This window comes from Oreochromis niloticus, linkage group LG14, assembly GCF_001858045.2.
Source record: "Oreochromis niloticus isolate F11D_XX linkage group LG14, O_niloticus_UMD_NMBU, whole genome shotgun sequence".
NCBI classification, from domain to species: domain Eukaryota; kingdom Metazoa; phylum Chordata; class Actinopteri; order Cichliformes; family Cichlidae; genus Oreochromis; species Oreochromis niloticus.
Window position 1 is genome coordinate 12,389,816 of NC_031979.2, and position 27,814 is coordinate 12,417,629.

Sequence of the window (27,814 nt, forward strand, 5' to 3'; positions counted from 1 at the left end):
TAAAAAAACAAAACAAAAAAACCCCCATAATAACTCCCACATCTCAAATATGTGTGACAAAGCCTCTTCAGGCAGGCTGAGAAAGACTAAAACTAACGACATTTGTTGTCTGTTTTTACTTTATTTTAGTTAGCTGTGCAAGTTCACAACGTTCTTCCAGTTAGTTAAAAAGAAAACTACTTCAAACTTTTTCCACAATTAGCTTTAAGCATAACAACCTTGGTTTAGATGAGATTATATGTAGGGACCTTGTGCTTCAGGTCACACTGCACAATATTTCTGCACATATTCCTCAATAGTTTTAAAGGCAGTGTAGAAAACCTGTGCACTGTTTATTTCAGGAAATTGGTAAAGTCGTTACTTATGTGATTACACAAAGCTAAAAAAAGGAACAAACAAGCTACTTCTATATTCTGTAACACACTAAGAACTTATTTTGTTATCTGCGCGAAATTCAGTTACCTGGCAGGTCCGACAAGTGACACGGTGGCATAGGGGTCACAGTTCTGTCCACTGATCAAAGGCAGCTCCTTGCACTCAATTATCCTGAATAAAAACACAATAAAAGAGAAAGAGAAAATAAAATAAATGCAACTATATTACACTGTTATAGCATTCTTGTCACAGCTTGTGATTCCACCTTTCTAAACACTGAGGAGCTGCTCACCTTGGAGCAAAACCGTCAATACTTCACACAGTAACACTTTGACAGGCCCTAAAGTGACCCAGACCTTGGGAGAGATTAGCTTTCAACGCCGTGCCGTGGGTGCGTGAATGGTAAATAATTTCTTGTTGGTTCAACAGACGCCTCAGTGAAAATGCTTTTGGTGTTAAACCCTGTAGGGTTTGCACTACCGGAACAATAAGAAAAACACCCTCTGTCCAAAACAGAAACCGTAAATGCTTTTGCACATTAAGCTTAAAGACATAATCATTAAAAATGTCATTGCATCACTCCATTTATCGTTCACAAACCTGCTTAGTTATGTTAGATGTCAATGACTTTGCACCAAAAGAGGAATCAGGCTCAACTGACAAACATACACTACAAACCAATATTATATTGTATTATATTAAGGTTTATATAGTATTGGAAAAAACAAAAACAACATGGAGCATGAACTACATTTAAATACAAAGTAGCACTGGATTATTAAACTAGATTACAGTATATCATTAGAAACTCTGACCTCACGTTTGACTGGCGTCACACAAGGATCTTTTTGAAAAAACAAAACAGGTGTTTCAGGTGACAACAGGCACTGTGAGCAGTCTAAACAGGATGTGGCTGCTAAGCACAAGTCAGCAGAGAATAAGAATGAATTCAGCCTGCTATGCTAAGCGGGGCCGGAGGGAGAAGCCAAGCAGCTGAATGTAAAGATGTTTGTGTATCATCTTCAAGGTTGTCATAACAATATTCCCTAAAGCCTCGCTCTTGCATCATTTTTAACTCGACGCAACTTTGCTCCGATTATCTTCCTGCAACGGGACGATGAGCCTCACGCCCTTCGTGAACTTGTCTGGCTGACCCAATGGAGAAAAACAAGAGCAATTACGCACAGTGAGCAGGCCGACGGTTTAAACAAACAATCCGATTCAAACACTGAATGACAGCAGCAGAAAACCACAGCGGTTGCAGAGTGAGAAGCGCACGCTTCCTGCTCAGATGCCATCACTTCCTTCTCATTACCCTGCTCTCCAAGCATGAATGGTGGGGGTGCAAAACAACATACGTAAACAGCAAGAGGTCTGACATACACATGCACATACGTGTGTGTAAATTTACATGCTCAGCCTAATCTGTCAATGGGCGCTTTCTTTTTTTTTTCCCCCCTCTCTCTCTCTCTCAACATCCTCCCACGTCATTATCTGCCCTTATATCGGTTTGTGCTTGTGAAAACTGTGTGATGTGAAATGTACAGCTCGGAAGTAAAGGTGAATGATAAAGGAATATTGTGACACACTTAAAAACCACACAAAAAACAAGCTACCGAGGCCCAAGATTAGCAAGCGATACTGAAACTTTTATCAATGATGACTTCTTTTTTTTTCTTTTTTTTTAACAACTTTAAACATATTACTTTCTCAAGCAAATTGTTGCTCAGAATGAGAAGTGTGGACAGTCAGTTTAGGATTGTATGCTGTGCACCATTACTCAAACTTTTACCATGCATGTGAATATATATACATGTAACCTTTTATGTTGGAGACTTGTTTTGCTGTGCTTAATGTGAAGGTTTGATCTTTAGCCAGTGAAAATACTCACTTGACTCAAGCTTCGGAGTTCTGTCATGATTTCCCTGCAAAGTTTCAAACTAACTGTACTCACAGCACACTTGACAGGAAACAAGTGACTCGTAGAACTCACCGGACTGATATGTGTTGGCCTGTTGATCCGTTCTCTGTGATCACTTCACTCAATCGCATCTCCAGGTGAACCTTGCCCTGTTGACCATGAGGAGAGGAGACGTTCTAAGAAGTTACACATTACTCAGGCCATGAGACTACAGTCTTTAGTGAAGGCACAAGTCAAAAGTTATGTAGGCTGTAAACAAGATAAAAATGTGGCTTGCAGTACTGGTGATATGCAATACTTTTGCACACCATGTTTGTTTGTTACCAAGTTGCACATTTCTCTCGCTGTCATATTTCAAAATGGGTTCTGCTTATTCTCCAAGACCTGCAGTCCTGCTCCGCCTCATACTCTATCTTGATTTAGGTTAACGGGAGAACCAGGAGAGTGACAAGAGCCACAACAGCTGTGAATTTAAAAAAACTTTTTTTTTTTTTTTTTTTTCCCAGAATCACTCAAAAAGATCTTTAGGGGGGGTCGGATGTGGTGAAGGCTGCCGGTCTTGCCTTCGGAAGTGTCAGAGAGAACGAGAGAGAGAGATACAGAGTGAGAGAGAGAGCAACAGAGGGTGAGCTAAACAAAACGCCCCCACACTTGCACTCCGTCTCTGCAATTCAGCACTTGGCTGAGATGGCAAGTACTCCTTTCTCATGCAGCACAGGCCTTTAAGCCAATATACATCCAAATGAGCCGGCATCCTCACCAAATTAAGGCTCACATTCCAGCCATGACCCCTATTAACTGAGCAGGTTACCTAAAATTAACACTGCTTGCAAGGTGTTCACACAGACCCCTGTTTGGCTGCAAATCAAACCAGAGAGGTACTGAAACAACACCTCCATTGCTCACTGATGTAACTTTGCTGTTGAAAGTGTCTACTTGTGAGTGAATCAGTGTAGCGGCACATACCCAGAATAGTCTTGGCGTGGGCTAATGGCAGCTAGAGTCAACATGTTAGCTGCAGCAGCACAGAAGTGGCAGTGTGCTATAGCTTCACCCAATACAAGCACGCCACAAAAACGATCTGATCAAAGATAGTGATGTACAGTCGAAACAGAGCAGCCCATATATATGCCCTATATGTGACAGAAACGAGAACTGCACTCCTGAAAAAAATGATAAAAATAAAATGCTGGAAAACAAAAAAAAAGAAGAAGAAGATGACGGACCAAAAACCACCTGATAAGTCGATAAAGTATTTTAGTCCAGGATCATTTTTAGAAGCAACTTTCTCCTCGTGTGCATGCATTCTTAATTATACATCAGATACATGTGCAGGAGAAAAGACTTGAAATGACTCTTTTCAAATTGTGCTTAAATTTCAAATACAAATTTTAAGACTTTTGGTCTAAATCATGAAGATGGCTAGAACAATTACTTTTATAACAAGAAAAAGTGGGAACAAAAATGGTATCAGTTATAGAAGCAATTATATTTTTCTGGTGGTGTTGGTTAAAAAGCTACTTGCTGTCTATTAAACAGGTTAAATGTGCAGTTAGACAAATGTCTTTACTTCTGTGCCACAAACATTGCATATTTTCAGCCGCCATCGGCCTATGACATTAAGAGTCTGCCACTAATAAACTTGACACTTGCGTATTGCTTTTCTTTTTCCATGCAAAAAGACTGGGACAGTGTGTTTTTTGAGCAGGGGATGGTGACATCCGTAGGACTGTGAGTGAGAAGAGTTGAGTTTGTAAGGTTATTAAGCCTTATTTTGACATGGAAATGATCTTATCTGCATGCAAATTTCTGACTACGTGCGAGCAGATTTCCTGCTCGCTAGGTTGGGGTACTGTGAGCTGTAAAAGACTATCATCATTAACTGTGCTGTGCTGATGACCAAGCGAGTGGAACTTTATGCAACACGAGTAACCCTGCAGTAAAAAAGGACGCGATGTACAGCAGGGTCAAATTTTTACATGACATTTGTGAGTCATCAGCTTTCCTAGAAATTACCTGGACTTCTGAATTAGGATCTACTGTTTGAAGGCCAAACCAGTGCTCCTTCCCACTGTATTTACATAGGTCATCCTTCCGGATGGACACCTTGCCTAAAAGAGAAAGCAACACAAACCCACACACACACATTAAAAATCAACACATTCATAGAGATGAGAAAATATACTTGCTTGCCCTCTTAAATGTTACTTACCAACAGGTAGGTCCCTTTGGAAAACACTCTTGGCATAAACATAGAAGGATAAACACTGAAATGGGCGTGGGATCTCAAAGTAGAAGTCCTCTCCGTAGAAAGGGCTGTAAAAGGGAGAGGTCTAAATTAGCTAACAAAGTTATCTCTTTTGGTAGAAAAGGGAACAAGCGAGAATGAGTATAGTTGGTGGTCAAAGGTCTACTGTGAGGTAAACTGACCTGCAATGCACCATTTCAATATTTATTTGACAGAAATTACAAAACGCAGTAGTATTTTGTAACAAATAAATAAAAGCAAATACTGTTTCTATGCAAGTAGCAGCCTGATGATCAGTTAATCAAATGCACTTGATTAAATGATCATCAGCAAGTGTGAGCACCTCTATGAAAGCAGAAGTTCTGGAACATTCTGGTGTGTGTATACACAATGCCAAGAGGGAGAGACATCAGCAACTGTCTCAAAGCAGCAACTGTTACTTCTCTTCCACATTCTGGGAAGAGTTACAAGTCCATCATTCTGCCATTTAAAAGATAATTTCTCAATGTGGAAACCATAAAAAGCAGTTGCCAGTCTTCCTAGGAGTGGACATCTGGGCAAATTCACCTTAAGAACAGACTGTGTAATGCTCAGAGACTGCAAAAAACCAAAGAGCTACATGTCAGACTCTACAGTTCTTTGGCAGCAGGACAAATGTTAAAGTTTGTGACAGTACAATTTGGAAAAAGAATGAACAAGTATTTGGAAAGATTTTCAGGAGAAAGACTCCTCTTTCTAAAAAGAAGATGGTGGCAAGGTTTGCAAAACTACACTGGCATGTATGGTGAAAACACAGCATATCAGCATTAACACATCACACCAACTGTTAAGCATGGTGGTGGAGGGCTAATGATTGCAGCTTGTTTTACAGCTACAGGTCACGGGGTCAACCATGAACTCCTCTGTATACTAAAGTATTCCAGAGTCAAATGTGAGACCACCAGACAGCGAAAGCTTGGTTCATTCTGATTCAGACTTCTTGATTAATCCCAGATGAAACAATGTCCTGAAACTGGGTCGTGCAACAGGACAATGATCCCAAGCACAGCAGCAGATGCACAGCAGAAATGCTGAAAAAGAAAAGAATCGAGGTGTTGCAAGGGCCCAGTCAGAGTCCAGACCTCAACCCGGATGAAACAGAGAGAGCTGTGCATAAACGAATGCCCACAAACCTCAATGAACTGAAGCAACACTGTAAAGAGAGGGTGCGATCGTTTTCTGTAAGACAGATAAAGTCATACAGAAAACGATGACTTCAACTTACTGCTGCTAGAAGTTGTTCTAGAAGCTACTGAATCATGGAGTGTACTTAGTGTTTTTCCCCCACACACACTGTTTCTGCATTTTAGCTTAGGTTTTTGTTTGTGTAACATGTCATGTTTTCTAGTTGACTTTAAGTTGCATTTACCCAATTTGAAGACCTGCCAAGCACCAGATTATTTTTATTATGCCCTGATGTGCAAAATCTAAGAATTTAAAGAGGATGCATTTTCTTTTTTCTATGGCTGAAAATGTTTGCGTTTCATTTTTCAGTCTAAAAATCTCTCACTTATGCAATTCTTGCCATTATGGGGGTCAACTGAAAACAACTAAAGATAAACTTTAATATCACTGTGAATGCAGAAATGTTACACATTAAAACAAGAACAAAGTTTCAAAACCTGACAGTTGCTATAGGACCAGAGCTGACTTGCACAGCTGCACTGGTATATGTGACAACAGGCTGATCTATTGAGTTCTGGGTATTGTTAATGTTTACTACGTCACACATCAGTGGCAATGCATTAGTAAACCCAGAGGCTATACTTTGATTGACAAAGAGTTAGCGGCATGAATGGACATAAGAATAACGAGTCAGCAGTTTGGAACAATTTCAAATTTGCTAACTGCTGTAGTAGCTTATGTTTTACTTATGATTTATTGACAAACAGCAGTCAACTACAGTTGACAACTTTCCCTTTCTTCTATTTCCTGTTTGTTAAGTTGGTTTTAAAGCTTTTATTGCACATTATCATTGCATTAGCATCATTTTATATCTCTCTCATCTGCTCGGTGGTTGTGGGGAGGGGAACGCTAAAATAGAACAGTGGATGAGATGAGAAAAAATTACTGTCACCATGAATGACAGAAAAAAAAGCGGTAGAGACCTTTATGCTGAGTTTTTATTAAATGGGCACCAATAGGTTGGTTAATAATGTAAAAACCAGTTTTTACTTGAGGTTTTCTCTGTTCCAATTCATCATAATAATAAATGCATGCATCCATTTGTCACGTACAGTCTAAAAATTACACCTTTATTGATTTTATACTGTATTGGATCCATACTTCATACAATCATGGACTGAAAAATAAAATAAAAATGGCAAATTGGTGCATTCCCAGTTATAAATATTATATGTTGCTCACCAACAATGCAATAAATATGCATGTAGATGTGTTCATTATTAAGTTTATTCCTCCAAGAATAAAACAGTATATATAATAAGTAATAAGAAAATACTGGATTTACTATCTTTATTAATTTATCTAGCAAGTGTGCATGTGTATGCCGTTGACACATGGCTGGGGTTATTTTTCTAAGTTAAGTAGTAATTTTAATAATGGGCAATTATTGAGTACATCTAACATGGTATTGTGTTAGGACATAAGCGTAATAATAATAATATCACATGACTGTCATAAACACTGTCAGGATTTGTTGAAATACTGGGAAATGAACTGGTTGAGCAGAAGGTGGACGACACAGGGTGCCCTTATGACTCATCGTGGCTGAGGGGAATGTTCTTGATATCTTGTAGGTTTAAATCTGTCACTTTTACCAGCTTTCTTCTGATTTCCTGAACATGCAGTGTAACTATATTAAGAAAAATCTAAATCTATTAATTTTTTTCCTCTTGCATTATATCCCATTGTCTTCCATAAATTAAATTTTAAAAAATAATGCAAAAACTGTGACACAAATAAGCTATAAGAGTAAAATGCAAAGAGCTAAAATGCAAAAATGCAAAGAGCTGAGATCACAGAACAATGCGTTACATTGTCAACTGATTATTTTAGATACAATTCTGCATGTATGCCCAATGCTGCAACCAGAGATATGCGGTACTGTGCAAACGTCTTGAGCCAGCCCTCATTTCTTTTTAATTTTTGTTTCCAAGCTGGCAGACTTTGTCAAATATTTTGGTTTTTTTAATGGTCTTGAGAATTAATTTTCCAGGCTCTCTGACGATCTTTCAGAGCTTTTCTTTGGACATTAGCTGCTTTTTCACAAATTTTCAGTCTAGTCCTCCTTCCTGATGACTTTCAGAGGAATGTTTTTATGTTTGTAAAGCTACTTAACACTGACCTATGAATCATAACCTACTCACGACCTATGAAGCATAAAAAGGCACCTAATTCAAGGAATGAACTAGTGTTGTGTCTACACATAACAGACAACTTGAACAAACCAGTTTTAAATTGTATCTTTAGGTACTCTGTTACTGAAGGTCTGTCACAAAACAAATCATTTGTTCTCATTTCTTTAGTTGCATCTACAGAAAAATACCAAAGACAACACAGTTTAACACACTTAAAAAGTATTTTTGCATCAACAAGGTGATTCCCACAGAGCTATTAGCTGGAAATTTAGCACATCTTGTTATGGTGTACAGTGTCCTTAAAAAAAATTTGAGGAATCTCAACAAGTGGAAGACAAAAGAAGAAGTGGCACGCCTTAAACAAAACAAAAACAAAAAAACAACATCTAGATCAGACAAACAGTATCTGAAATTCATGTCTTTAAGAATTAGGAAGGGACTGTGTCAAAAGTGATGGAATTATGAACTTAATTATGAAAAGTACCATCAAATGTAAACCACCATGCAATACCATCTAGAAAGCATCTGATTGACAGCAGTTTTATTTTTCATCAAGACAATGATCCCAAACGCACTGGCAATGCAGTAATAGCGTACCTGGATAGAAAAAACACACAGTGGGACACTATAGTCATGGATTGGCCTCCCCAGAGCAATGTGGGATCATCGTGACAGAACAGAGCAAGTCAGCCATCATCCAAAGAAGAGCTCTGAATGTCCTTCAGGAAGCCTGGAGAACTATTCCTGAAGACTACTTAAATTACTAGAAAGTTGCCTAAGAGAGTTCAGACTGTCTTGAAAAATAAAGGCGGTCATACTTAAGATCGACTTTCTTACTGTATTTCAATGCATGTTTGCACATTTCAGTAAAAACGCTGCACCCATTTCCTATTTTCCTAGCAAAATATAAAGAAATGAAGGGTGGCTCCGGACCTCTGCACAATACTGTATTCTGCAATATTCATCCCATTACAAAATGCCAAGTACACCCTGTAGAGCCTTGTAGCACACTGCTGGGATATCACACAGACAACACATTCAGTCTTACAGTCAAATGCCTTTCTTCACCACAGGATTGACTGCCCCTTAGAAACTGGGGGAAAGAGGGAAGGTCAAATTATCTCTGCCACTCAGTTGCCTCATGACCAAGACTTTGAGCCAAACAGCTAGCAGACTGTAGGTTAAACGCTACCTTAATATGTGCTGCCCGCCCACCTGTCCCTAAACAGACTGAACAGTACTTGGCTAGATAAACCGTCCACATGTTCAAGTAAAAATGCAGTCCTTCCCTTCTTCTCTAGATTTACTGAGATTGAAGCTGACAATGCTTTGAGAAAAAACAAAACAAATGCAATAGCGCATTAATTGACAGCCGGCATTTAGTGTATTCAGTAGATATACACTTGCTTTATGTATAGATAGGCCAATTATAAACACAATGTAAATAAATAGCTCTAAAAAAAAAAAAAAAAAAAAGGGAACTGAAAATAAGACTTGTAAACAATCACATATGTATCAATATTTATTAATGTGTAGCTCTTTATAGAGGCATCGGAGAGATTAAAGTAGGAATCTTTTCACACACACAGACCCCCCCCACTCCTAATTTTTTTCTCATATACTACTCAACTCCGGTGCAAGTCCGTACCAGATGTCATGGGACTTAAAGGCAGAAAACACAATGGATACGGTGCCAGTCTTTCATAGGGCTAGCATGGGCTTACATTCTCAGTCACTTTAGCCACTTTCAAAATTACCAATTAACCCAAAACATCTCTTTGGACTGTGGGAGGAAGCCAGCGCACCAAGAAAAGCCACACACACACAGGGAGAACATGCAAATGCCACACAGTCCATTAATGCATCTTGAATGATGTAATCTTTCTCAACACTTCCACCTTGGGCTTAGCCAGCCAATCCAATTTACACCCACATATCTTCTTTAACATCAGAGAACTATTTACCGTAACCCACCCATACACCCACTTGTCTCTGCTGTCATCCTAGTTTCCAAGTAAAGTGAGAAAGCCACTTGACCACAAATGGGAGCAATCATAGTTATTAAAACCTGAAGACTGGATCACACATACACCACGCATGAGTCAAACAGAGCGCATACCCTTATAGATCAAGATGCGATAAATAGTGGACTCGTGCAGCTAAGAGTGACAGAGAGGAAGAAGCCTCTAAAACTGTTGTTGAACTGCACTAAAAAACCAGGAGAAAGAGGAAAAAAAAAAGAACAGTTATGAAATACCTAAAGAGGGCAGGACTATGTTTAAAGTTAAATGTGCAGCAATATAGAAAAAACCCCTTAAAGGTTTCATAATATCCACACCTTTCTCTGAACTGGCTGTGAACATGTAACTATGGCATAATGTCTCATTTCACTCAGAATCACACAACATTTCCCAGCTTAAAGGGAACCGAACACACACACAGCTCTGAGTCATGTTTCAACAGCTTCTAAGTATTCGAAAGACTGCATTTCATCCATGAAAGGCATATAACAGATAGAAAACTGTCGAGTTCAGTATGACTGTCCATATAAAATTTGATCACAAGGAGAATGAAATTATTAAAAACAAAAAACTAAAATATGAAAACATAGGTAACAGCAGCCAAATGTAATGTTCTTAATGCCTCTTGACATGCAAGTTAAGCAGTCAAAACTTTTACCCCACAAATAAATGCCTAGTATTTGTACACGTGGCTTGCACGCACCAATAAATTCAAGAGAGCATAGCTGAATAATTAAAATTGGCTCCAAAACATAAGTCTCGATATTATCTTGATAATCATTTTAAGGACAAATATCACTGACTTAAAACAAAGACATTTACCAGACTGAAAAAGATGAAAAGTCAACCAGTACATATTCAGTATCTAATGATACACAGTGGCTGGAGAAGAGCTTTTTTTATTTGATGGAAAGGAATTTTATACTGCACATAATGAACCAAAGGAAAGATTTTTTTTCTACGTTAAAATGATTACAGTGAGGCAGAAGCACCAGAAGTAAAATAGTAAACCCGAAACAGATAATGTTTGGATTTCTTGAATAGCCAGCGTTACTTGCAAAAGAAAGGCATTGTTTTCTCAAGAAAAAGTTGCCATTTTGAAGTGTTGCAATGATCAGGAAACGTAACTTTTTTTTTTAGGTGACAAGTCTATCAATGTGTGTGAGTAAGAATAGATTTGTCACACCTTTTACATCTACCATTTCACATATATTTATTGGCCTTTCCACACAATCTGTGATCCAGCTACTGTGACCCCTTTCAATTCTACGTTTATATTAATAAAAGTCTATTAAATATCTATAATGATTTAATGACCCCGTGGACTAGAAAAAAAAGCTAATCTGTACTCCACATCAGTGCAAAGAAAAAAATCTGCACAGTCTATCAGAAAAAAAGTCTCGCAAGTTCCTTTAGCTAGATCTAGTCAACTTAATGTTTAGCCGTCTCCCATCTCGGCGTTCACGCAGCCATAATGATTATGTAGTTGCATTTAACTGAAGTCTACATGTGTAATTAATATTTATGAAACTAATACAAGTAATGTTTAACCTAATCACAACATGATGGCACAGTAACAGGTGCCAAACTGCAACCCTATCTGGAAAAGAGAAGACAAAATTGCATTGGGATTTGCAGCTGTAATCAGCATATTAGTACAAGATTATCCTGCTTACCAGACGCTCTTGTCAAACACCTTAGTGCGGAACACCTCCTCTTGATCCAGACTTATGGTGCAAAAAGTACAGAGATCCCTTTGTCGGTTTGGACCCGAGACAGAACCCAGGTTTTTAGCTTCACCTGCAGCAAACAGAGAACATCATTAGCATCCTAGCATTATAAAAAAAATATATATATATATATATATATATATATATATATATATATATATATATATATATATATATATGTAAATAAATCAATTAATTAAAAAAACCTGCCTTCAACTCAAGTAGCAATATCAGTAATATTTCTTCACCTCTGTAGCTCTTTTGGTTTACAATTGTATATCAGAATTTTAGTGATAGGTCCATGTATGTGAGAATATAATTAAGCTTAAGGTTTGGACCTCTAAATAATACATCTTCAGTCTGACAATTAATAATAAGCTTTTAATTTTGCAGCTACTTCTAATAAACAAGCAAAAAAATAGTTATGTTTACATTAAAGTGATTTGATTTGCGCGACTTAGCACACAGGAATCTTAAATTAACAGAAGATTTATGATTGCAGTTGTTTTCAGCACACGTTTAAAATCTGCTTTGATGTTTATCATCCCGTGTTCATTCGGGGGACACAGACTCCTGCCAGTTGCCAGGCTAGGCTGCAGAGCGGATGTAGCTGAAGTAGACTTGACGCTCAAATGTGGTTAAAAACATGAAACATCGACTTCCTCAGCAGAACCAATGGTGACAGCACAGCGCTGATTCACAAATGACAAACACCTTTGTAACACACTACTTCCATATCATTGCAGGCAGGCTCAGATTACATATCATGGAGTTTTAGTACAACATATCTCAACAATTCACAAAAGCTGCGCCACATAGGGTAAAGCTGATTTTCAGTACAGCTAATTGTTACCAAAAATACAGCACTATAAATAACTTCACAATGTAACATATTTAGGCTATTTATTGGATTAGAGGGGTCATGATGGTCTAAATTAGCCCTCTAGCTGCTGACCGGTACCCTAAGCCCAGGTAGGGACCTAATTAAGAAAAGCCGCCAGTGAGATCAGCTTTTTAACAAGCTATTAATAGCAGTTTGGGTCTAATCTTGGGAATGGCCAGTGAAAACGGTCAAGCTGTCAGTAAACTTGGACCAGGATGTCCTGGTGCAAGTAGGACACAGAAGCACATATGCAAAAAAAAAAAGACAAACACATAAGGCATCACTTGACCATCTATCTTTGCCCTTTCATAACATTTTCACTACAACAGATGCGTGTCTCCCTGTGAAAAGAAACCACGACCTAAAGGGTGAGTAAGCCCTTGGACCTTTAATATGAGAATCAAACAAACAAGGACACAGATAAAAGTACACTGGAAATTAACAAAAAGCTGTCACAATAAACACATCTTCACACAATGCCACCTCCACTGAAGTAGGCTAAAGGAAAAAGGACAAAGTGTGAACGAGGAAGAATGGAGTTTCGCAAGACTGCAAAGTGAGTTACATGCCATGATAGTTCCTCTATTTTGTTCTGCTTACTGTTTTTTCATTAATTCATAGTAGTGAAACTGACATTTGTCTTCCTATTGTGTTCCTAGCAGTACAAGCATTACATGGTAGCTGGCCTATACTCGTCTTACAGTAAATACACACCATTTCACCCATTACTCATGAGTGCCTACTATCAATTTGGAAACTGAAAATGCATCTGAGTGGCTATTAAAAAGAATGAACGCACGACATAATTTCAGTAATACAGCAGTAATAAATATTGCTCTCATTAAATACAAATACATTCATTTTAACCAGTCAGTTAGATTTCATGTGATTAATAGAAACAGTGCCACACACAAACCGAAACGTGAAGACAGAGAGAGGATGATGGGGAAGCGGATGAGGGCTAATGAATGGGTATTAACACTGAAAATAAGCAAATCTACTGCGCCATATGCAGTACCCTGTTATCTATAAGCAAAAACTTGCAATGAAGGAATCTACTTGCGTAACGTTTAAAACATCAGAAAGGGGGTTAAAACGCTCGTAGAGAGAAGCCGTAGACATATTTATTTATTTTGATAAAAAACAGAGCGATAAATCCATCAGGGAGATACCCCCACACAGGAGCTGCCCCGCGAGGAGAGGACACCGAGGCTCTGCTGAGGTATTTTACTTAAAAGTCGGGATTTCCAATTTGGACGTTTGACAAAAACGCGATGATTGTGACATTTAAGTAACTACGATTTTTTTTTTTTTTAAAGAACCAAGCATCTATTTTTCAATCAGTAATTTAGTGGCACTTGATGACACGATAATCTTCTTTAAGACGACAGCCTCCACAAGCATTTCAAACAGCAGAAAAGGCTTCAAGAAACCGGTTTATTTTTATTTTAACGCCAATAAACAATATTGGATTTATTAGCAAAAATAAGTTAGTGGTTCCCAGTTAAGTTACGGTTGGTGTCCGGCTAAAAATGAGCAACTAACGTGAAACTTTAAAGGGTTGAGCAGCCACTGCTTTGCCGCCTTTCAATCCGATGTGCGTTACGTTTAAAGACTGTGCTGTAGCTGGAAATAATGTTGTTGCCGTCTAATATTTAGCATTAGAGTTGCCTGACTGGCAGATGCCTGCAGTGAGAATAGCTGAATGGGCTCCTAGCTTGGTGACGACTGACTGAAGCGGCTGGTGGTAGTAGCTAACCCGACGCTGATTTAACTTTGCTTCAAGCTACCAAAAAATAATACGAATAAAAATAAGAGCCACCGTTTCAAAATAGGCTCAGGGGTATTAAATGGTGGCGGCGAGGCTCTGCGCGATGAATGAATGCAGTCACAACAAGCTAGTAGCCTCTACTAGCATGCTAGGCTATCTTGACGTTAGGCACCAGCCAGCAGACGGACCAGATGAGCCGCCTGTCTCTGCCTTCACTCTGTCGACTGTTGATAGCACACCGCACCCCTCCCGGTCTCCGTCTCGCAGCTCTCGACCTCCTTCCCCCCCTCACACTCTTCGAGACTCTCAAAACGTCGGTTCACTTACATATTTTACCCCGCAGGCTCTGTAAAATCCGTATCTTAGCGTCGTCGTCTTCCGCCATGGTCAGAGCTGACTTTTGTCGCTGCTCCGGTGCATTCAGAGCTGGTTTATCATATCCGTTTATGAATGCAGGCAGAGTGGAGAAAAAGCCAGTCCCACTATAGCGTCACGTCAAGTCCCGCACACGCTCCAGCCTTGAAATGTTTGGAGCTTCCTCTAAAGTCGAGCTCCCTTTGGCTGGCGCTGCAGTGTGATTAGTAGGAGTTTTAAAAGGAATTTAATGTCCCTCTCTCTCTCTGTGAGTGTATGGTGTCATTCATTATGCAACCATAACGCTTTCGGATAACACGGTAATAGTTTGACTTGTGGCGCTAGCTTAGCTTAGCTTGGCTAATCTCGGACACCAGCGCTTTAAGTTAACCCTGTACGCTTTATGCACGCTTTTGTCAGATAGATAAAGGTGTCACCGGGTATGAATGAGCTGGCTACCTCTGTCCTGGATAAAAACTTATTTCTCGGGGGGACACATTCACTAAAACACTTTATTTTGAAAGCATTAACCCGAGGAAAGCTGCACACTAAATGATTGCACCAAAACATAAAAATGTCCGCGAACGTCACAGCTGCTTTATGAGTGTGTTACTGAGCAAATATTTATTCGAGTTTGTGGGTGTGTCATACCTGGTTTGCATTTATTTATTTTCAGCAAAACAGGTAAATGAAAAATACGTAATATTATACATCACCCTGTTTTTATTATCTTCTGTGTGGATTACAAGATACTGCAAGATACACAGTTCAGTGAGCATTTCACATGCATCTGTTTTTGTTTTTTGTTGTTTTTTCTTTCCCCTTTCAAGGTGGTGTAGTTTTTTTGGTTGGGTGTCATCGTCAGATGGTAGTAGCATGGAGCCTGAAAAACTGTCAGGTATGCGGTTTCTAAACAGCACATGCTTATTCACTACACATATACAGTTATTATAACATCTGAGCCTAAGTGTTTTCCTTTGTTAATTTTGCACATGGAGTTCAACTCAGAGGGGTGTGGCAGTAGTTTCCCAGCTGCACAGGAGATTAAGATTCATAAAGTAAAATACTTTGTGTATTTTTTAATATAATAATTCAGGAGTGGCCATGTATGTGAATTTTCTGTCTCCAAATAAGATAAAAAATGCTTTTGTGATGTATGATACACAATCAGAAATCTATATCAGATTACTAATGATCATATTCAGTGTATACTAGATTTAGCTCATATTTATTTTAATGACCACAGTAATCAATGTAGCTTTTGCACAATATTGTGAGCCCTTTTCACCTGAACACTGGAGCTATTCCTAGCTATATTCTTTCTTTCCTTCCTTTCATAGTATAGTGGTTTACACATTTGCTAGGCAGATCCCTGGTTCTGTCCCGAGGGGAGGCACAAGTCCCTGTGGGGTTCTGCCAGGAAGGGCATCCGGTGTAAGAAGAAAAAAAGTAAAACAAATTGCCAAATCAAACATGCTGAGCTACCAGCTGTAGCGACCCCTTGTGAACAAGGGAGCAGCTGAAGGTAGCTCACATACTTTCTGTCTTTCTTGCATCTCAATTTATAAATGTAAATACTTCTTACTTACATTTGTAATCCCTAGTCAGGACACATAACTCCACAATATTTAGTTATGCTCTTAGATAATATGATGTTATAATTTGACCCTGCATGAGTAAAATTCGGTCTATTGCCAATGCCGTATGCAGCAATACTTGCAGATTAAAAAACGAAAAGAAAAATCTGATCTGATCTGGAGTCACATCGCTGCCATCACATGATTTGCTGATTTTCCCTCATTAAAGTTTATGGCAGGACAGGCTGCCTCAATGTTATTATTGGTGTGTTCAACAGTGCCTTATACCTGAAAACGAAGAAAGGAATTTCTTTTACACATCTGGAAATTGTGTCTTGAGCCCAAACTCTTAAAAACAGATGCAGTTTGTGTGGAAGAAAAAAGGGAATTAACTTTTCAGATGCTGTGCAGGTCCCTGAGGACCCGTGAGGAGTGCACAACCACCTCGTGGCTTGATGGAAGGAGGCTTTGCACCAATAAGCCTGCTTAAATCCTTCTGCCTAAAAACACCCACCCCACTTAAACACTATGTTTCTCTAGCTCCTCAGTCATAATTAGTTTCACCAAGTTTTAGCATTTAGGCGTAGATTATACTATGAAACAATGGCGAAGCCTTTACCATAATTTGGCCAAAGCAGGACAGGATGTAACGGTTTAGAATATCCAACAGTATTTATTTAAATAATTTTACATGTTTTATACATATTAAACACACAAAAGTATTAAGTTTAATCTCAGTGGTGCAATGAGTTAATTCAAAAATTGAAATTACATCAGTGGTGCTTCAAATTGAAATCGACTTATCCAAAGTATTAAATGAACAAATTAGCATAGTCTACCTATAAAGTGCAACTCGCCATGCCCAGCTAGCTGACAGGGAGATTCAGAAAGGTGACAGTCAGAAAATTCATCTGGTTTTCTCCAGGAAAAGTGAAGACTAGACTGATTTTACATATTTTCCAACACTTTGTCTCTCTGCTTTGATATTGCACGTCGTTTTGAAGAACTATCACCAGTAGTTGTATTTATTTATTTTTTTTCCATGAGCTTTCTGTCATGTCACTGAGTCTACCTTACATGCATAGACAATGGACAAAATACAGTCTGTGTCAAGAGGTCCTATATTATGCAAAAAACAAAAAAACTTGAACAAAAGCTTACTGAGTCTGGTTTAGGAGGGAAGAGATTACATGGATAATTAGATCATCATGTTTACTGTTTGCTGTCCCTTCAAACACTCTAAGCTGCAAATACAACATTGCAAATCCTATGTTCCCTAACCAAATTGCTTTTTTTTTTCTTTTCTCCTTAATCTTCCCTGTAGCTGGTTGCAGTCCTCATGGACCTTTAAAAAAACGGCTCCTCTTTGCACGCCCATTTCTCTGGCTTGTGCATGGAAATGTGGGCACCTCTAGAATCAGAGTCATTTCTTCTAAAGAGTTCACTGTGACTGTTCGTTCTTGGTCCCATCACAGCGTCCGTGTTGCTGTCACTGTCTCTGTCGCACGCTTGCCTTTTTGAAACCAGGTGACTTGAATGCTGTGTGTTTAACCTCTTTTTTGGTATTTTGTGTTTCACCTTTGAGGCTGCAAGGGAAAACAGTGGATCAGTGCAAGGTGATAACGGACTTTTAATGCTGGAATATGACACATCTTGGTAGAGAGTCGTAAAGTCAGTTTTCTCCTCGGTTTTAGGCTGATTCTCATCAACGGAAAAATGTTCCCCTTCCACTCTTTCATGTTTTATGTTCGTCCCCCCGTGATTGTCACTGTCCTCTGTTTTGATGGTTGCCTGTCTGTTGGCTTCGCTCTGGTGAGCAGAGTATTTCGAACACGGTGCGAAGTCGTCAAAAGTGTAGCCCTCCTCGTTCGCTTCCTTGTGTTTTTTCTCGTGGCTTCTCTTCGTGGCGAGGTAGAGAAAGCGCTGGGGACAGAAGGAGCAGCGGTACCTTTTCTCTCGGTTGGGGCTCTGGGGTGTGTTATCGAAGCAGGAGCCATTTTCCATACAGCTGCTGCAGATGTAATCACGGCCGGCGGGCGCCTCACCGGGGGGGCCTTGTTTACCACAGGTCCGACAGAAACAGGGGTGAGAGCCAATGACATGAGCCCTCAGACCGGTCTCCGTGATAAAAGAGCTGTCACAGATCTCACAGTTGTACGTGGCCCTCGGGCTGCAGTTCTTGCCAACGCTGTGCTTCACCCTCGTGCTGCTCACTGACACGCTCTCTTCTCTCAGCCAACTGCTTCTTTCCAGGTGGGCCTCGCTAGCAGCAGTTCTGTCTACGGATGTTTCAGAAAAATGGTGAAACATGGCTTTTCTGTGCTTATATCTGAGCTTCTTCCTTTTCTTTTTAGCTTTATAGGAATAGTAGGGGCGCCAAAGCTTATCTGCTGCCTCGCAATCAGACGGGTCATCGCATGTCTCTGGCTCTCTGGTGGCAGCGACTTCTTGTCTGAAGCGAAGCCTGGGACTCTCTGAGTCTTCCCTTGTTAGAGGGCACTGGCTTGGGTTCTGCTCCACACTCAGTTCTCGAATTCTCCTTTTTTTTCTGGGGAATAGTTTCGATCCTTTGATTTGGCGTCGGATAATGGCTTCGTTGCCAATTTTGACTGTTATCTGACACAGCGGCATGGCATCGCTGTCAAAAGATGGACCTGGGCATGCGGGTTTGGCGATGTATGTTTCTGTTTTTGCCCCCAATGTTTTATCACACAACAAATTCTCTGTGTGCGATTGAAGGATCTCCTTGGTCATGTCTTCAACTCTTTTGGCAGAAGCTGACAGCTCACCTAGCTTTTTAACAGTGCTCAAGGACTTTAAGAAGGGCATATTATGACTCATGTGCTCTGAGTTAATTAACGGAGATGGATTATCTTTGTAACCTGCAGGAGATTCTGCATGGGGTTGCACAGAAAAGGAACCATCATAGCTAAAGAAGGGTGGACCTCTGTTTTCTGCCTCTTTTCTTGTGGCCCCTTGAATTTCCAGCTCACTGTTTAGATTTTGGTCGCCATCTTGGTCACATGGCTTGTCAAAGCTGATGCGAGGCATGACAGGTGAAATCATCTTTGTCGTTGCCATGAACGTCAGAGGGAATGAAGCAGTGTCAGGGTGGCTGTTGAGACCATTTTCTTCAATTTGAGGGATAACAGAGTTACTGTCTGTTGCAGGCTGATCACCTCCTTCAGCTCTCTCTGAATATGTGTGACTGTACGTCTTGTATTGTCTTTTTCTAAACTTCATGGGTAGAAGCCTGTAGAGTTTGAGAGGATAAATGTTGGATTTTAGCCCGCCGTTTGCAGACTTTTTCTTAACAGACAGAGTGGGATCAATGCCATGAAAGGACTTCTGATGGTTCTTCAAGATATAGTATGTCATGAATGTCTCCAGGCAGAAAATGCACTGGTAGCGGCGTTCACCTGTGTGCCAGATTTCGTGCTTAGTGCGATACTCTGCCAGGGCAAATACTTTGTTACAGTAGTGACAGGGGTAGGCCCTCTGCCAGGAATGTACATTCTCATGCCGCTTTAGACTGGATAGGGTGACGTAGACTCGTTTACACACACTACAGTTATATCTCCTCTGACCACCATATATCTTCATTGGCTTCTCATCGTGTGGAGGCTCTGATTGGTCCACTTGAAGGGGCTCTGGGGTGTAAGGGCTTGGCAGGTCGGTGGGAGGAGGCTGGGATGTGTTGGTTTCCATTTCTGATCCGTCATCGGAATGGTGATCCACCTCTTTGGTTGAGCTATCCCTGGAATCTAGTTTAGGTGGGCCTCTCAAAGCCTTAGGACAGACCTGCTCATGGTTGCGCAGACGTTTGAGGTGTATAAACTTCCTGTGGCAAAACGTGCAAAACAAATGACTAACAAAACGCTTTTTATGTACCTCTGAGTGAATGGTGAGAAGAGCTTTATTTGTGAATATCTCCGGACAGTGCTCACAGCCATAGATTGATATACTGTCCTCTGTTTGAGGGGAAAGGGTTGGCGGACCCAGCTCCATTGGAGCATTGTCTGTGGCCATAGGTGGCCCTGTGTCTATGCTTTTTTCTGCCTCAGAAAAAAGCGGAGGCGGGGTCATAACTGTGGCAGGTGTTGCAGTAGCACCGTCAGTAAATGTGGGGGTCACTGTATTTGGTTTGTCGGTTTCTGGTTCGGCTGGTGTCGGAAGCATGCTTTTACCCAAAATGCTTCTCAGCTTGTGCCGCTTTTTAAGCGGTCCTATATTCCTGTAAATGAGTTGCTTTGGCTGCGGTACAGCTGGCTTACAGACCTTCTTGCTATCACACTGACTGCTATCTTTGCCTTCAGTGGATTTGCATACTGCATATGAGTGCTCAGAGAGGGCGTGGGTAGTCTCATTGTTCCCGCTGAAGCAGGATGTTGTAGAACAACTTGATGGGAGCTGACCCAAGTCGGGTGACTGCCTCTCTCCGTTTGCTTGATCCAGAGGGGTGAAAGGATTGTTTCCAGGACACACTTCAGTGATTGAGAAGGCATTGGTGATGCGTGGTCCTCTGGTGCTGTCTACCTCCTCGAGCCCAAGAGGTGCCTTCTTTATTTTTTCAGACACCGGGGCTGTGCAAGAATCTGCCGGTTTAACACATTCATCCTGTCTCTCTTGTTCTGCGAGCTTCTCCAAAAAAGGAATTCCGAGTCTTTTTCCAGCTGCTACTACACCCCTCGTGTCCTCTGCATCAGATGATGTCACCTTTGAGCAGTACATGAAGTTGAGGATACAGGCAAACACTTCAGACTTAAGGTCCATCAGCTCCAGCACTTGGCTGGAGTTCCATGGCTCAGAAGTCGTCAGAGCGTTCCTGAAGTACCCACTGCAGGCTGCCAGTATGTTCTTGTGGGCCCGAAACTTTACATCCTCCACCACAATGGTAACATCACAGAAGAGGCCCTGTAAACGCTGTTCATTAAGCTTGCTAAGCACAGTTTGAGGGTGAGCGTTATCCATCAGGTTGTGAGGGCATGGAGACACCACAGTCATCTAAACATAGGACGAGAAATAATCACATTAGAGTTTTGCGAAACAGAGAATCTGAATTCCAAAAGAAGACTCAGGAGTGAAGTGTGTACATGTAATATTTGAAGCTATCAAGCTCTTTGTGTGATTTAACACTAGATGGCAGTAATGTCCTGGCACATGAGCGCTAATGTCAACAAGCTGGTGAACACTTCTGACTTAAGAAACTATAAGTTCACTTGCATTTTTGCATAAAATTATATTTTTTAACAATTAAAAAATGGCTTACACAATGACTTTAATGCAAACTGTTAATTCATTGAAATATCAAACCTATAAACTGTGGCTGAACTGTCTTAAGACTGTGTTGCTCTCTGAAATCACTTCTGCTTAATCCCAGATGTGCTTCTCGTCTGTAGAAGAGCTCTTTAATCTCACGTTTTTAAAAGTTAATCTCCCTTTTTACGTCGGGCACACGTAACTGTTAATACACTTTGATATTTCAGGCTGTGAATCATCAGACAGAGCTGCAATAGGGAGGGTGTGGGTAATTACTTTAAGGAATGGTTCTATGAAAATTTGAGCTTTAAGTGAAAATGTGACAACTGTAAGCTACTACAGCAAAGGCTGCAGAGTAGCTGCTTTGTGGCTTATACTTTGTACTAGAAAGTGCTCTGGTGGGAGTGTGTCACGCAGCCGCATAGAAGTACTGTGAGCGAGCATTTTTATTCAAAGGCTGTGTTTAAATATGAGCTAAAACCAAAGACACTGGCTTAAAAATTTACTGGGATGGCTGCAGTTAAAAAAAAAATCCTGAATCTATAGCGACCTAATGGTTGACAGCTGGTGCACCTGGCATTCTCACAGTCGGCCCTTTTTGTTTTTAGTTGTAATTAACGATGAATAAATTGAATGGTAATCCAGTCAGTGTGATGCTACAGCGGTGCACAACACAAAGACTGGTTGTACAGTCATCACGACTGCCTGTTGTTTTTGGTTTGCTTTGCTTTGTTTTTAAAGTTAATATATGAATGTTACCCATAGAGTTATGAGTCATATGCTCCCATTTTGTTTTTCAGTTTGTCGTGCAGGCACCAAAGGTTGCTTTTAATTCCTAACTATTCATCAATACCTTGTTTAAGGGCAACTAACATAAACAATGCTATGAAAGCTTATTTATTGCATGTATTAGTATATAAAATTGATAATGCATTGATAATAGTAATGCGGTAGTTACTCTTGAGGAAATGCCTTTCAGTTTCCGCATACTGGAGCTAATGGCGGCCTTGATTGTACAGACTGGTATTTTTGAATGCTGGCAATCCAGCGTTTATGGATTAATTTGATTCTGATAATGACTTAACGCTATCTGCAATCTGCAAACCCAAGATGAAGTTAATTCTGACTTTGAAAGAGGATGACGGGTTAACTGTGGCCTACTCATATAGAGTCAGTTAGGGATGAGTCTTTACTGAGGCATTTAGCATGTGTTACACAGTGTGCTGACTGTATCTGCTAAAACACACTCAGCTTACACTCGCAAGTGATGAATCATCACGCCTGCATCAGTTCTTTTGGAAGTCAAGCTCAGAGGTCACCACTTTACATTGTTGCTATTTTCATCTTTGTGGCTGCATTGAAAGTCATGCAGTGATGATTGTACAAATTAGCATTAGAGACTTTTTTTAGGAGTTTATTATGTTTTTATTTACACGCCAGTCATCTTTATCGGTCATCTCTGGTTTATATTCACAGTTCAGTTTGATATCTGATATTGTGTCACGTTTTGTTAATGTCTGCCAGTGGTGCGCACCATTTGGCAGCCCGCTGTTGTGAACGACCGGTATTCTTTACTCCCGGGACTGCAGGTGATTTATCACCGAAGGTATTTTGTGTTTTCGTTTTGTTTTGTTTTTAAATTCTCGTGCAACAAATATGGCCGCCAGTCTTTAAAGCATCCCAGACTGATGAAACACAGCCACCCTGCTGCCGTCTTTCTCAGACAGGCCTCTGTTGTCATGGCAACATGCTATGGCGCAGCTCTTATTGGGATTCAGCTGGATGGCAAGTGACTGTATTAGCCGTCCGAGTATTCGGTCCCCTCTCTCTCCCACAAACAAGCTGCCCTCTCTGAGAACCTGCACCGCGCAGCAGTCTGCAGAGCAATCGAGGTTTGCCTTTGTCTCGGCTTGAATGTACTTTGTGTATGTGTATTGGTCTGTGTGTCTTTGTCTGCAGCAAAAAAAATGGACTTTCTCACCTAGCGCAAGTGATGTGCCACGCATTTGTTTTAATTTTGTACTTTGTGCTTCATCAGAAGCGTTTCATCCTTTCCTTTGCATCGTTAGTTTACTTCACCGCATTCATTTTTTTCACATTTTGTATCAGTTTTCTCCGATTTATTCCCACCACATGCTGAGCGGAAATTAGAATTTCTCATCAGGGCTTATGAATTTGCCACACCCCAACTTTAGTTTACCTTCAAAGACAAAGTGAAATTATTTTTGTTACATCTGTAATGAAAAAGTCCCCACACACTAAACCACAAACCAAGAAATGACAGTACAGCATACAGACAGCATTGTCAATCAAAGAGCGAAATATCAAAGCAAAAGACACTTCACTCATCTGTGCGAAGCGAACTTCCGCAAATAAAAAATAAAAACCCCAAACAAAAAAAGAAAAAGAAATGGTTAAAAAATCATGCAAAACATACCTTAGTAAATCAGAGAAAGTGATGCAGGGCGAACAGGAAGCAGTGTCATGCAGTATCCCTTTTCTACAGCCCCGTGTATACCAAACTATACATGAAAAACAGTTTCGTGAGACCAAGGCGAAAGTAGTTTTTTTTCTATGATGGTCGCTGAACAGTGGTGTTGTCAGAAGCAGAGCTTTTTCTGACGTCTTTCTTCCTCTCCCTCCCTCTCTGTATGAAGATGACTCCGGCTCCAACGTCCTTCGCCTCTATCCATGCAGCCCAAGTCCTGGGCTAGATCTGCCCTGCCCTCCTCTGGCTGTCCCTCTTCTGTCCTGCTACAAGCTATAGGAATAACTCACGGTTTAAGCAGCGTGTAGCTAAATCGGAGTATGGGTCTGCTTTTGTGCTGGCTGGGCAACTGAAGCTTTCGTTCTGGAGCCACTGAGCAGGAAGCGGCAACTTTTATTAAGCATGGCAGAGGGTTGTAGGGAGAGCGGAGAGATGCAGGGTGCTACATCACACACCAGCTCTGTACTCGAATGCACAGCCAGAGAAAACGCTCAGCTGCATTGCTATTAGCAGCATAGAGTGAAGGGTTCCTCTGCTGTACAGCAGACAATCTATTAAATCTCCCCAGCACCGCACCAGCGGGATCTCGATGCAGCTCGATGTTGACCAAAAATGCATGACACAAAATCATCTCTAGCCACGTAGAAAGAGCATGCACCTTAAATGCATGACGCTACACTATCTGCCTGTCTTTGCCAGTGCAGCAATACATTACACCAAAGGCTTTCGTCTGTGCTTACGCAGTCACTGTGGTTAGGTAATGCACAAGCTAAGAGAAGATGGCACTGTCCTATTTGTGTAGCTTTGTTAGTCAGCGGACAGATGTTCATCAATGCATTTTCTCACAGTTGCATCGAGCATGCAAACCGGATGCAAAGCTAAGAGAGTCCCGCTTTCAGCGGAGACTCTGCTTATACCTACATAGAAGCTGCTGATTGATGCACCGGCAGCAGATGCGTCAGCAATGCAGACGAGGAGGGGGAGGGGAGGAAGCTAAACACGACATGGCTCTGTGAGCTTCTCACTAGCCTCTAAGGACGGAAGCACTGTTTTATTTACGCGGCTGAGAGTGGAGTCATATGACTGTGCCCTCCTCATCCTGACTGAGATCCACTTTAACAAACAGCAAGCATCAAAGCTTTCATTTTTATGGCACTATTTAGTTCAAAAGACAGAAATGAGGCAGGTGCTGTATCACCATGCATGCACTTACTCATCGCCCTGAAGCAGGGAATGTTTTCTTCATTAAGTGTTTGTGCTTTCCACACTTAAAAGACCTAACTTTAAAATCTTAACTGCTGTGACTGCTGCCCCCTTTTTTGTGTTTGCTGTATGACATTAATTTGGTTTGATGAATGCACACAATAGCCACCATTTCTGGGTGGCGTGGCACGCAGCCTTCTGCTCATCGCTGTTCAGTTTTCTTTTCAAATATCATCATCTACATATCTGCTTGTGTGAACTTACAGTGCGAAGGAACAAAAAAAGACAGATCAAACATATTTTTACTGTAGCAGCAAAGATTGAAACTTGGATTAGTTGTTTGATTCAGAGCAAAAAATGAGAAAAGCAGTCAGTTTGAGAGTGACAGCGGAATCTGATGTTTTCTTTTAAGCTTTGTAAAGCAAAGAAAGTAAAGTTTATTTATATAAAGACACGAACTGCCTGACACCAAATGGAAAAAAAACCCTACATGACAGTGGTATTGGTTGGCCACTTTTTAGTTCATGCTTGGATCAGACTGATCCTTTAAGGCTTTTGAACAATGCTTTGTGGTGAAAACGCCATAATTACAGCGTGTGTTACTCTAAAGTTTACTTTGTATTCTCTGGTCTGACTCTCAGCAGAGTCAGCCTGCAAGTTCGTTTGACCTTCATCATGCAGCGTCAAAATATCCGCCCGTATATGAGAAGTTCTTATCTACTCGCTCTCACGCATGTGAATGAGAAAACCCTGCTTTGGTTGGAAGAAAGTTAATTGCATGGATGCATTTAAATCTGCATTTAAATAAGTCTGCACAGTAACCTTGTTTTGCTTTGACTGTCTGTGCCTTACACTGTACAGTAAAACTACTACATGTCAAAGTAACATTTAAACAGAATAAGGTGGTCACAAAAACACGTGTACAAAAAGTGAAAATGAAATAAAGTTAATGGTTTGCAAAGGCTGCTCGTGGAAAGCACCAGAGTGTAATGAAAATGCAGGGAAAATGATTTCACTTTCATTTGGCATCATTTCTAGGAGGGAAAGCAGTTTAATACATTTGTTTTTAGACTCTCACCACTACTTAAACCTTCCTCTGGACTAAGACAGCTAGGAGCGTTTAATCCAGCCCATAACATGCTAAAACTGCAGTAATGATCGCTGCCATGAAGGCATTTGTTGCATCACTGTAGTGTATCAATAAGTCCCCATACTGAGAGTAAGAAATAACTTGATGATAAAGAGATGGAGACTAGAATGGCTAGCTATTTATTGCTTTATAAAACATTAAATCTAATCCATGTAGACCATTTAGGTTATTGGCTGCTACCACCTTTTTCAATAGACACGTGTGATTCCATTGTGTGCAGAAACCATTAAGAGCTCTTTTTCAATAAGCTGCATTTAATTAATATTTATAGACTGCAAGAGGTTGAAAAGAGGAAGAACAGCATCATTTTTTACTGGTCAGACAAGTTTATAAGCTTTTTTTTTTTTAAAGCTTATCGAGATTTGCATGCCACAAAGTGGGCGGTACACCAAACAGATCATTCTTGATCACGATTGCCTTGAACTTTCAACACATATATACATATATGTATTTATATTTTCCTTCCTGGTATGACAGCTCTGTCCAATCATAGCAGCCACCTGTTGTTTTAGTTAGTGCCTGTGTGATTCTCGAATTCACAACAAAGAGATATTAGAAGTCAAATTAAAACCCTGGTTTCAGTATATTTTAGTAGTTTGTATCTAATTTCAGGTTTTCTCCTGCGTAAAACCTGACAGCAGATTCTGATGCTGGAAAAACGAATCATTTCTTATTTATGAGATTTAGCCCATTTTGTGGTCTTCTTATTGTTTTAACCTAAATAATAACTCATCTGTATGAACATAGTGTGCTGTTCACCTAATAAGGGTATCTAGGCTGACTTTTTTTTATTGCTTGGCACAATTGCTTTGGGATTTACGAGGTTAGGCCTCAAGCTAAAGCTTAAAGAGGCCTGCAAATGATAAGAAAATAACTGTCCTAACTGGAAGTTCTGTGCTCATATTGGTATTTTGTAAACATAACCCTGACATTACAGCTAGGATGTGTTTAAAAACAAAGTTAACAGGCCTCTTCGCCTCTGATGCTCAGTGAGCTCAGCTGCGGCCTGCAGGGACGCTCTTCGGGGAAAAGGCTGAGAGGAAAAGACTGCAGCAGAAGGCTGAGTAGGCCTCATTCTCATTCTCAAAGCATTCACACTCTTTAGCATACAAAGACATTCATCCCTTGGACAACTCATGTTGCTGCCGCAACAAGCACTCGTACTTTGAGATGCCTACCAAAACGTTTGTGTGGAAGGTCTTGCCGGGCCTGTCCCTTCGCTGTGGAAGCCTCTCTGGTGTTTGTTTAGAAGGAGGAGAGCAACTACCCGGCTCCCATTCTTCCTCTAGCCCGCATCAGGCCATTACCACTTTCCCTTCGTCACTGCCGTCTGTGGACTATGGCTCTGGCAGAGGTTCCCGGTTCCTGCTGTGCAAAGTTGCCTTCTGGAGGCTGCTGCTACTGCTGCGTCACTCCCGCTGCATCACTGACCCACAAAGAGGAACTGAGAAGGAGGGGTGGTGTTGTGAATGTGT

The 27,814-nt window shown here is 40.6% G+C and overlaps 2 protein-coding genes and 1 long non-coding RNA gene across 6 annotated transcripts in view; 1 reads left to right on the forward strand and 2 right to left on the reverse strand.

Annotated features, from left to right (window-relative positions):
- Nucleotides 1–15,213, reverse strand: part of rasa2 (RAS p21 protein activator 2) — a 32,405-nt gene extending 17,192 nt beyond the window's left edge. Inside the window, exons 1-6 of one of the 2 annotated variants that reach the window (XM_003441730.5) lie at nt 14,636–15,208; nt 11,601–11,724; nt 4,509–4,612; nt 4,313–4,407; nt 2,369–2,445; nt 463–546 (exon numbers count right to left, since the gene is read on the reverse strand). In XM_003441730.5, the coding sequence (XP_003441778.2) occupies nt 463–546; nt 2,369–2,445; nt 4,313–4,407; nt 4,509–4,612; nt 11,601–11,724; nt 14,636–14,693 (542 nt within the window). In that variant the 5' untranslated portion in view covers nt 14,694–15,208. Of the gene's footprint in view, nt 1–462; nt 547–2,368; nt 2,446–4,312; nt 4,408–4,508; nt 4,613–11,600; nt 11,725–14,635 lie in introns of both variants that reach the window. The other variant, XM_025898147.1, reaches the window with a different exon arrangement.
- LOC112842130 (uncharacterized) lies at nt 11,871–17,113 on the forward strand. Of its 2 annotated transcripts, none has more exons than XR_003213791.1 (3): nt 11,871–13,759; nt 15,493–15,560; nt 16,003–17,113. It is a non-coding gene; the product is annotated as an uncharacterized LOC112842130 (long non-coding RNA). The 2 variants fall into 2 exon arrangements; XR_003213790.1 differs by having other exon boundaries at nt 16,008–17,113.
- Nucleotides 17,114–17,235: 122 nt separating this feature from the next.
- zbtb38 (zinc finger and BTB domain containing 38) lies at nt 17,236–27,656 on the reverse strand. 2 transcript variants are annotated; one of them, XM_025898146.1, is made up of 2 exons: nt 27,518–27,656; nt 17,236–21,243 (listed from the first exon to the last, which is right to left on the reverse strand). In XM_025898146.1, exon 2 carries the CDS (start codon nt 21,241–21,243, stop codon nt 17,587–17,589), a length of 3,657 nt encoding a protein of 1,218 aa, XP_025753931.1. In that variant the 5' UTR covers nt 27,518–27,656; the 3' UTR covers nt 17,236–17,586. The 2 variants fall into 2 exon arrangements, with proteins under 2 accessions (XP_025753931.1, XP_005474528.1); XM_005474471.4 differs by lacking the exon at nt 27,518–27,656 and adding an exon at nt 23,936–27,504.
- Between the last annotated feature and the right edge of the window lie 158 nt (nt 27,657–27,814).